Source organism: Photinus pyralis, unplaced genomic scaffold (genome assembly GCF_008802855.1).
Source record: "Photinus pyralis isolate 1611_PpyrPB1 unplaced genomic scaffold, Ppyr1.3 Ppyr1.4_unclustered_Scaffold5266, whole genome shotgun sequence".
NCBI classification, from domain to species: Eukaryota; Metazoa; Arthropoda; class Insecta; order Coleoptera; family Lampyridae; genus Photinus; species Photinus pyralis.
This window is the reverse complement of record NW_022171739.1, coordinates 1,670-11,851: the sequence shown is the minus strand read 5'-3', so window position 1 is coordinate 11,851 and position 10,182 is coordinate 1,670. Positions and strand designations below refer to the sequence as shown.

General features: G+C 37.6%; 3 protein-coding genes across 5 annotated transcripts; 2 read left to right on the top strand and 1 right to left on the bottom strand.

The window, feature by feature from the left end:
• Window positions 1-946: 946 nt before the first annotated feature.
• LOC116182435 (E3 ubiquitin-protein ligase RFWD3-like) lies at window positions 947-3,918 on the bottom strand. 2 transcript variants are annotated; one of them, XM_031502969.1, is made up of 3 exons: window positions 3,791-3,918; window positions 3,645-3,736; window positions 947-2,623 (listed from the first exon to the last, which is right to left on the bottom strand). In XM_031502969.1, exon 3 carries the CDS (start codon window positions 2,600-2,602, stop codon window positions 1,037-1,039), a length of 1,566 nt encoding a protein of 521 aa, XP_031358829.1. In that variant the 5' UTR covers window positions 2,603-2,623; window positions 3,645-3,736; window positions 3,791-3,918; the 3' UTR covers window positions 947-1,036. The 2 variants fall into 2 exon arrangements, with proteins under 2 accessions (XP_031358829.1, XP_031358828.1); XM_031502968.1 differs by lacking the exons at window positions 3,645-3,736; window positions 3,791-3,918 and adding an exon at window positions 2,670-2,840.
• Window positions 3,683-7,036, top strand: LOC116182436 (cytosolic non-specific dipeptidase-like). Of its 2 annotated transcripts, none has more exons than XM_031502970.1 (5): window positions 3,683-3,754; window positions 3,809-4,489; window positions 4,540-4,960; window positions 6,600-6,851; window positions 6,900-7,036. In XM_031502970.1, the coding sequence occupies exons 1-5, from the start codon at window positions 3,711-3,713 to the stop codon at window positions 6,942-6,944; spliced, it is 1,443 nt and encodes a 480-aa protein (XP_031358830.1). In that variant the 5' UTR covers window positions 3,683-3,710; the 3' UTR covers window positions 6,945-7,036. The 2 variants fall into 2 exon arrangements, with proteins under 2 accessions (XP_031358830.1, XP_031358831.1); XM_031502971.1 differs by having other exon boundaries at window positions 3,717-3,758.
• Window positions 7,037-9,066: 2,030 nt separating this feature from the next.
• Window positions 9,067-9,793, top strand: LOC116182434 (lipopolysaccharide-induced tumor necrosis factor-alpha factor homolog). The gene is made up of 3 exons (XM_031502967.1): window positions 9,067-9,318; window positions 9,370-9,529; window positions 9,582-9,793. Exons 1-3 carry the CDS (start codon window positions 9,183-9,185, stop codon window positions 9,682-9,684), a joined length of 399 nt encoding a protein of 132 aa, XP_031358827.1. The 5' UTR covers window positions 9,067-9,182; the 3' UTR covers window positions 9,685-9,793.
• Window positions 9,794-10,182: the final 389 nt, after the last annotated feature.

Below are 10,182 nucleotides of genomic sequence, written 5' to 3'. Positions count from 1 at the left end.
ACTAGTCAAATAGTTAATATAGTAGGTGAATTCAATGTACTTGTAGTTAAGTCTAATAATAAATCAATTATTGAACGATAAACCGATTGTTTTTCCCTATGTCTACTTTTAAACGACAAAATCTTTTTTGAAGATCGCCTAATTTTATGCAACCAAAATAACTTCTTAAAACAAATGAAGTGGCTGTCATATTAATTAATTTTGGCTTCCTTATTTTTATTCGTGCGATGTATTCAACTATAGTTCGTTTCACCAATAATTTAGCATTTCTCATTAGGCTGTTAAGTAGCGGGAATTCTCACTGCGACATTTAAAACAATAGGACAACAGCCCCCATTTAACTAAAAGTCGGCGGTTCTCAATAAAATTTTAATGTTTCAAACGCCATTTTGTGGTGCTCGTATAAATTCGGCCCGTTTCCTTAATAATCGATAGTTCCTTAAGGAATGCGTCGATAGGACATTAACGACAAGCGTTGATAACATACCTATTAATGTATTAATTTAATAGGTAGACACATTCCAAGTAGGTTCCCCTATTTTAATTACACTAAATTAACCATATGTACAGGGTGTAAATCGAAAAGTGGCACATAGGCGTTTAACATGGGAAATTACTTTTTCTTTGCGCGAACGCTTCCTAATTATTTTACGCAAAAATACAATAAAAGTTATAGAGATATAAATTCTGCATCTAAATCATGTGAAACGATTATTCTACCTCTTCTTGTACGCGAAAAAATTAAACAGAAAATGTAATTAATATTCAGTGGTATCATTTTTAAACAATAAAAATTTTGTCAAAATACTCCATATTGGGGGTTGCTACCCATACTCATAAATAATTGAAAAATGACCATCCTATAACAAAAAATCCAAGTCAATAGATGGTCTAAAAGTTCATTGTTTACAGACAGATACAAAGACTATATAAATAAAAAGGCACGTTGTAGAAAAAATAAGTCTTATTTTCTATTTACAAAATAGGTAAAACTATATTGTATAAAATTTGATGATAATAATTTGCTATTCAATAGTTATAAACATTTATGAAACATAACTTTTCTCTGACTTAGAGATACTACAAAACTTTCATTATTAATATTAATACCGCAAATGTCTAAGATTGGATCACGAGCAGTAGCCGAGCAAACTTTGTTACCAGTCTTTGCATTCCACAAACACATGCTTCGATCAGATTCTTGATAGGCAGCGATAAACGAATTATAATTATGGGTAATAAAACAAGATCGTGATAAATACGACTGTACAGTGCTCCCTCTAATCGTGTGAGTTATATTACAGGTTACATCGTCTGCTACACTGTCAAGGCACCACAAATAGTGTCGGGAGTAAGGATGCTGAGAGTTAGGTCTCGACGAGATCAAGAATTCGTTAGTGAAGTGTTGATAAACCATAGACACAAAAGGTCCCTCTAATGGCAACTGGTGGCGAGTATACTCTTCACCGTTAGTCTGAAATGCCCATAATGAGTTGAGTTTACAAGATATTATTCCACCATCGGGCATGGCTCTGTTAGAATTGGGAGGTATAGATGCAACAGACACGACGGGAGACCTGTCACCGGGTACTTCCATAGTCGAAACTGGCTTACCGGGCTGGCGAATGTCAATTTTCATTACACTCCCCTCCTGTCCTCCAATGTATACATAATTAGAATTACTGCTATCCCAACAGCACGACCATAAGGGCGAATTAGAAGTGTAAATGCAAACAGGGGCTGCCAGAGGAGACACGCCGACTAATTTTGCAGTCTTATCAAGAGAGACGCTCAAAAGATACGGATTATCTGTATTAAATTTGAAATCCCTTATCGCTGCTGAATGTAACGGTATATATGTTGTAAGTCTACATGTCGCCATATCTAATTGTCTTGCACCGAACCCCGGAAATAATGCATTGGACGATTTAACCGATGCGACGATAATGTGCTTCTTATAGAAATAATCCAAAACTCGACAACTAGGTTCTTCGCAGAGCGTTAACGATCTATCCAAGTGTAATCTACAACTTGTATTAGAAGCACTTGGCACTGAAACGTGCTGTCTCAATTGCACCTCCTTGTTTAAAAACTGAACATCACCAGCTAGCTCGAGGATTTCTTTTTTTAAAGCCTCCTCCCGCAACAGCCCATTTTGAAGTTCAATTTTCACCTTGTCCCTTTTTGCATTTGCGCAAACTATATCTTGTTTTGCTTCGTCTATACAATCACTATTCATTGGGACTAAGGTTTTTGAGTAAATAAACCAAATATGCCTGCTGGAACTTTTTGCTTTGCAACTAGGGCAAGATTTTGCTTTTTGAGTCGAAAACCAACGTTCAATGCAAGCCTGTCCGAAGACGTGCCCACACTTTAAAGAGCACACTCTGTGGTCACCGGCGTTCGTCCAACTTTCCAAACATATGGGGCATAAACGACCTTCGTCATCGTCCAGGCACGATCGATTAAAGTCGTGTTCATTTTTCGATTCTTCTGTGGTTCCATTGGTCTGATGGTCAGTAGGGTTTGATGGTACAGGCTTCATCTCGATATCCTCAATGGCTGGCCCCTCTGTAGTGTCTTCAATACCTTCTCTCTCCATTTTATGTTGAAATTCATTACCCTGCAAAAAGACGTTGGCTCCAAATTCTGTTGGGATACGAACCTACCTATTTTTGGATAATGTTTAATACTGATCGGTAGTACCAGAGGAGTTCACACTCTTCTAATTGCTACATTTATTTATTAAATACTGGTTTTTTAATACAAATTTTGAATTACATTCATGCATAAAGCTGTGTCTCTTCACTATGTAAACAAACCAAATTACACCACCATCGCCGAGAGATGAGCCACAGCCTACTACAGGGTGGTATAAAGGTTTTGTTCATCCGTCATTTATGCCTGTATGTTATGTTGCCTACGAGTTAGATTTGCTCTTCGACATTCTTTTTTCACCTTTCTCTTTGTATGTTATTACTTTCAAATTGACAACTGAAAAGCAGTCATAAAGTATGCACGAAGGCATGAAGTTTGAAGAAAATTTGAAGGTCTGTAGTAGAAAGTATAAAATGATGAAGCAGGTCATGTAAGGCGTCAAGATCTGTCAAGAACCTCAAGTAGGAGTAAGTAAATGCCCGAAGGATAAGGGAGGTAAGGCGTTAAAAAGATGAAAACAGAGTGATTGATGTCTCAGCAATCTAGATAATGTGATTCGAATAAAATTGCAGATAAATATTGTTCTTGGAATATTTTGGGCAATTCTGTGTAGAAAACATAATCCGAAGATCTCTCCCTTGGACCACATTATTTACAGTATACTGGTAACGGTCCCGGATAGACAGACAAGAGTATGATTTTAGAAAGAAGAGCTTCAGTATGAAGGTTTTCGTTTCTTAGTACAAATGGCATATATTCCAATGAAAATGATGTGCGAAAGCCCTCAAATACAGGGATCGCGCTGGACTAAACGTCTCCCATCTCGCAAATACCGGAATTCTCTTCAAGGCAAGATCTTAATGGGTTAGTTTAAGAGATTATGTCGACTAAAGGTACACAATCTTTTTTATCATTTACTAGAGACTAAATTCACTCATATGATTGACACTAATCTATTTTTATCATGAGATAAGAATTGTACTCACCTACTATTAACGAGCTAACCATCTCCAGTTATCTTCCATAGGTACCAGTATAGTCTCGACCTTTGCATGTCCATCATGTCTTTACCGGAAGTCTATGCGCAGCTATTTAAGTGAGTAGGTACCATCACGAAGTACGACCTACTTACAATTTGAATGATTTCCAGATACATTGACTCTCACAGAGATGAGTACATTGAAGAACTTCGAGAAGCTGTAGCCGTTCAATCGGTATCGGGATCACCGGAGCGTCGCAAAGACACGTGTCGGATGGTCGACTGGACAGCAAAAAAATTACAGAAGGCAGGATGCGAGGTAACGATTAGGGATATAGGTTTCGAGGAATTGCCCGATGGCAGTGAACTTCCGTTGCCTCCCGTTATTTTTGCAACCCTTGGGAGTGACCCGAAGAAAAGCACAATTTGTATTTATGGTCACTTGGATGTGCAACCTGCCTCCGTAGAGGACGGCTGGGAGTCGGAGCCTTTCAGCTTGACTGAACGCGATGGTAAATTGTACGGACGTGGAGCAACTGACGATAAAGGACCGGTCTTGTGTTGGATCCACGCCATTGAAGCTTATAATGCTATGGGCGCAGAAATACCAGTTAATATTAAATTTATTCTGGAATCAATGGAAGAGTCCGGGTGTTTGGGATTAGAAGAGTTGCTAGCTGCAGAAAAAAGTAGTTATTTATCCGATATTGATTATGTGTGCGTTTCTGATAATTATTGGGTTGGTACCGAAGTGCCCAACATTACGTATGGTCTAAGAGGAGTTTGCGAATATCAAATTGCAGTTGAATGCGCTAAACAAGACTTACATAGCGGACTATACGGAGGTGCAGTGTAAGTATAGCTACTTACAAACTACAAGTTCATATACCGCGAGTTTGTAGGCACGAAGCATTGGGCGATTTAGTCTATCTTCTAAATACCTTAACCGATAGCGAAGGCAATATACTGATACCAAACCTTCTCGAGAGCGTCGCCCCAGTTACCAGTGAGGAGACGGACTTATACCGTTCTATTACCTTCGATCTTAATGAATATCGCCGCACTATCGGGGGTAATAAGCTGAGGCACAATGAGGATAAAATACAATTATTAATGCACCGTTGGCGATATCCATCGCTTTCTATTCACGGAATTGAAGGGGCATACAGCGGGTCGGGATTAAAAACTGTAATTCCAGGGAAAGTTATTGGAAAATTTTCAATTAGAACTGTTCCAAATCAGCAGACCAACGAAGTCAACGAGATGGTGATTTCGTATTTGGAGCATAAGTGGAAGGAACGCGGTAGTCCAAACAATTTTAAAGTAAGTACTCACCATCCATTGGGAAAACTTCCCGAACCTGCGGGTAAACTTAATTTAAAAAATACTCTTAATCACGTTGATACAAATCATTCTAAAAAACCATTTCTCGACATGGGAAATTAGAATACGTTTTTTCTTAAAATGTATCCATACCATCCCTTATCGATCCTGAAAAGTAAAGAAAAAATTGTCTTGGAATTAATGCTGTAGGTTCCAGGTTTAGGTCCTAACTAAGGTACTAACCCCCTACACTAATACCTATTTGAAGTATTGGCCTATGTTATCCCTGACTGCAAGTTGCCATCTTCTCTGTTGGAACTTTCGGCTTTAGACCAATAATACTTTAAGCTTCAAGTTTTTACCCTTGCACTCCACTTTTCGCATAATACCGCAGGTTTCGAGAGTTTAGCTTTTAAAATTTCCAGCTCACATTGGCGGATACTTTCCAAAGACTTTAGAACTAGGCGGTGCTAAGAAGCATTGAAAAACTGTTTAGAGAGAACGCCTATAAACTCTAAAGGACAGCCCCTAAGTGCTTTTCATATAACCGTTCACGGCTTTATGTGCATTTCCAATACTGTCTAAGCCATACCCACAGTTTTCATGCTCCTGTATCTCGTCTTAGGTTTATTTTGGAAGTTTCTCGGACGACGTGAGCAGAAAAAGTTATGAAAAGAACCTAATAACCTTTGGAAAGAACCTAAAAACCGATTCGAGACATGTCTGACCTTGACATTTTAATCCACTTCAGTGCTTTATGTAACCCTCCAGAGTAATAACGTCGATAAGATTCTGAAAAAGATCTTTCATGGCCTTTAGCAGATTTCTTAAAGCCTTTTTTAAAGCTGCCGGACAATTTACCAAGCTTTCCAATGCCTTCTAGATTAAACTTCGTAAGCTCGCTTATATCTGGAGTGCCAACAATTCTCTTTTGAATTCTACACGCAAGGAGTGTGGAGATCGCTAGAATGCCCCGGATAGCCTTAAATACGTAAAAAGCTCTCGCATGTCCTTAAATGCACTTGTTTATGAAGACGTTTCGTGGTACCGTAAGAAGAGTCTACAGAAGGCTTTTCAGAAGGTCCGAATGCTATCGAGGGCCACGAACTGCTACCAGTGGTTTCCAGAACATTCCGCTGCTTTTTCCTGTCTGGCTCTAGACTTTGTCCACGTCTTCTCCATAGCGTTAAAAATTATTCCAGAGTTTTCAAGTTCCTTCCAGGGCTGTAGGAAAGGTTTAGAGCTGTGACTTAGGACACTTTAAAAGGTCTTCAATTGCACTGTAAATTCTTCGTATTGTTCTCTAGATGCTTTGTAGAGACTGTGAAGATCTGGAAAAGGTATAAAGAAAGCACCAGTAAGGCGTAAAAAAGTGCTTTACCGAGCGTTTAAGGTCCTTTCCGGTGCTGGACGAGCTTAGAAAGCCCTGGAAACGCTTGAAATGCAATACTGCTTTGGAAACCAATTACCGATCAGTCTTGGAGAAAAACTTAAAATCTTTGATAGTGCATAGAAAGCTGTGGAATGGGATGGGAATAACCCAACTAAATTCGCCACTGCGAAGTTTTAATTTAGACTTCAACCTAATTTACTGTGTAAATTAAATGGTGCAGCAAACTCAAACACAGTTTTAATTCAGATTACTGTGGATCCTCCAGGAGACTGGTGGACTGAAGATCCATTTCATCCTCACTATACGGCCGCCCGTAGGGCTGCGAAACACGTTTACGGCGTGGATGCGGATTTAACACGAGAAGGTGCATCAATTGGCGTTGTTTCAATTTTAAAGCAAATCTTACAAAAGAACATTGTTTTATTACCGGTCGGAGCAAGTGACGATGGAGCGCACGCTCAAAATGAAAAGATAAATATACGAAATTATATAGAAGGGGTGAGTGTGTATCTTTTATAACAGTATTTGCATAATAGTTATTTTCAGACGAAGCTGTTTTCGGCATATTTATATGAAGTGGGACAAATTTAATCACGAGCTCTAGTTTTTACCAACATTTTTAATATACAGGGTGCCCATTATGTATAGAATATAGTATATATCTCGGTACATATCGACGGTATACAACATTTTTCTATATGATAAACTTGTTTAACATTTTATTTCCCATAATAAGGCAGCATTCGGTTGTTTTTATTTCAGAAAACAAATGAATAACGATAAACAATTGATTTTTTTAATGGCACGTGCATTTGTTTTATTTTCATGTAGGATATCTGGATTAATGTTATTGATCTATTTACAATAACTTTTTTTGAAAAATTTTCTTGAATAAAGGTACTAAGAAAAGAGAAAAAATCTATCGACTGCCATAAAAAAAAATCAATTGTTTTTAGTTACTCATTTGTTTTCTAAAATAAAAACAACTGAATGCTGCCTTATTATAGGAAATATGATGTTAAACAACTTTCATATAGAAAAATTTTGTACACATTCGATATTTACCAAAATATATACGATATTCCGTGCATAATGGTCACCCTGTATCTTTACATCAAAGCAGGTTCCTCATGACTCTTCGCATAAAATCACCTTTATTATGGATTGCTTAAAATTAAGACCAAAATCATTTTGATTTTCGGAGGTTGAAAAACTATTTCAACAGAATGCGAATTAAATAATGTTTAATTTGAAGAGTTTACACAAAACTTACTTTGAATTGTCGTATACTATATTTATTAAATGAGCCGAGTAAATCTTTAATTGAATTATTGCCATTAAAAAGCCTGAATCTCGCCCCCCCCCCGCCCCCTTCACTTAGGCTCTAAAATGGTTTTCACAAATCGATCGGAAAAAGACCTTTCCTCATAGATTTTGGCAATCGCAAGTTTTAAGATCTGACCTTCACAAAAGAGGAAGAACCAACAGAACCAGATTTGTGGTGACACCGACGTTTGAAGATGTACGAAGACGCGACCTCGACCGGGAGCACAGCCGAGCGTCGCCTGGAGATAGATCGCGTCCAAATGAATCTACCACCATTCTGGGCAACCGACCCCTAAATGTGGTTCACCCAAGTGGAGAGTAATTTCCGAATAAGCGGCATCGCGAATGATGACACCTGGTACCGGTACATCGCCAGGGGCTTAAAAGTCCGGAACATCCTCACCAAACCACCCGACGACGAGACGTACCAAAAGCTGAAATCAAAATGTTGGGCGCAACTTACGATCAGCGGATTAGACAGTTACTCGAACTCAAAGGGGAATTAGGGGATCACAAGCCGTCGCAGTTCCTCAGACACCTCCAAGGACTCGCAGGATGGCCTGTGCCTGATAATCTTCTAATGTCTACAGTGCTATTTATTAAAAAGTAGACATAGAGATGCCCTTTTTGGCTTCCGTATTTTTATTCTCGTTGATACCTGATGTATTCAACTGGAGAAAACGTTGAAATTGTCAATTAGTACAGCTTAAGAGGCGTAAGAGATTTATTTTCTGTGAATCTAAAACAACAATATTCAAATTAAAGCGAGATCTTTATTTGTTTAAAGAAGTTATTTTGGATGCATAAAATTAGGGGCTCTTCAAAAGTGATTTTGTCATTTAAAAGTAGACATAGGGTAAAACAATACACGTAAATCCCTATGTCTACTTCTTAATAAATAACACTGTATATGGAGCAGCAGTACACTCAGAGGCGAATTTCTAATCTGGTAATTTAAAAAAACCAGTGACGTCGTGGTCGTAGTTTCAGTTGTAACCTCCCGTTACACACTGCTTTCTGCATCTGCACATAAAAAAAATACAATAAAAAATAAATAAAATATTTAAATCCATACCACTTGGGGGATCTGAATGCTAAGTCATCACAAACGAAATATGCCAATTCACGCATTGGATTAGGACATAGTGTGATTGTTAGTCATAGTTTTAATAAAGAAATACTTTATCAACTTAGTTTTTGGAATATTTTGGACGATTAATGAAAAATAATACATATATGCATGAGAACAATTTTTTGCATTGTATTGTTGTACTCATCAGCTCGACCTTATCTTAATAAACACTATTTAATTAGTAACTACCTCGTCACTTATTTATTTTGCACGTAAGAGAACTTTTTGGTTATTTTTTAAAATTCATGATAATGAGTCAGACATTATCTCTTATCTAGAAGATAATTATTATCCTCAATTATAAATTAAATAATTCCCTTTTCATTTTGATCGCTTTAGTCTTTTGAGATTTATTAAGTGGATAGTTTAAAATGGAAAATCCACCACCATACAGCGCGCAAGAAACAAAGCAAAATTATGTGCCACCGGGAGTTGCACCGTCTAACGTGGGGCCATCGCAACAATTTGCCCCACCGCCGTTACAATCTGGATATTATCCCAGAACAGGTAAGGTGTTTTTCTGGTTTTCTGCTTTCGTATTAAAACAAAATGTTGTAGAACAACCAATTATCTCAATCCCATCAGTTGTTGTATCAGCTCTTGGTCCAAATTCACAGATGATAACTTGCCCATTTTGTCATCAGTTGGCTTCGACAAGAGTTGACGTGGAATCAACGACGAAGACGCATCTTTTTGCGTTATTTTTGTGTATATTTCTGTAAGTTTCCCTAAACAAATTGAATTATCGTTGATGAGCTGTTCTATTTTAGATGTTGGCCGTGTGCTCCACTGCCGTACTGCATTGATTCCTGTAAGAGCAAAAACCATTACTGTTCAAATTGCAGCGCCTTTCTGGGAGCGTATGATCCGTAAACTGCTGATGTATTCTTTATAAATAAATTAATTAATTATTGTAAAGATTGGCACTATAGCAGTAGTATTAAGATTAAGGTGAATATTTTAATAAAATCGGTATATTCAATTTCCTTACATCAATAACACGCTCTCACAAATCTAAATTCACTTTGTGCCTGAAGAGCTAGCTACTTTATGAAATCCGACTATCTGTCTGTCCGCTCCTGGTCTCTAGAGAATGGAAAGATGTTTTATAATTTTGTTTCCGTCAATCGACGGTTTTGATCTTCGATTTGAAAAAGAACAGCTTCACTTCATTATTGCATGGTGTTTGGGCTAATGACATTTTCCTTTAACCTTGTGCAATTTTGTTGGCAATTCTTGGATGGCTTATTAGTCACTGTAACGATTACTATTCCATATTAATATTTTTATCTATTAAAGATACACCTTATCACAATACTCTAAGCAGTATTGACATTAACTAGGGGCTTTAAGTGTTTTTGGCAATTCATT

Excerpts from the sequence above, each read along its gene's own strand:
- LOC116182435 (XM_031502969.1), bottom strand. The coding sequence starts at position 2,602 with ATGGAGAGAGAAGGTATTGAAGACACTACAGAGGGGCCAGCCATTGAG.
- LOC116182434 (XM_031502967.1), top strand. The coding sequence starts at position 9,183 with ATGGAAAATCCACCACCATACAGCGCGCAAGAAACAAAGCAAAATTAT. Across the intron at positions 9,319-9,369 it reads TGGATATTATCCCAGAACAG|AACAACCAATTATCTCAATC; the intron begins GTAAGGTGTTTT and ends AAAATGTTGTAG. Across the intron at positions 9,530-9,581 it reads TTATTTTTGTGTATATTTCT|ATGTTGGCCGTGTGCTCCAC; the intron begins GTAAGTTTCCCT and ends GTTCTATTTTAG.
- LOC116182436 (XM_031502970.1), top strand. The coding sequence starts at position 3,711 with ATGTCCATCATGTCTTTACCGGAAGTCTATGCGCAGCTATTTAA. Across the intron at positions 4,490-4,539 it reads GGACTATACGGAGGTGCAGT|GCACGAAGCATTGGGCGATT; the intron begins GTAAGTATAGCT and ends GCGAGTTTGTAG. Across the intron at positions 4,961-6,599 it reads GTAGTCCAAACAATTTTAAA|ATTACTGTGGATCCTCCAGG; the intron begins GTAAGTACTCAC and ends GTTTTAATTCAG.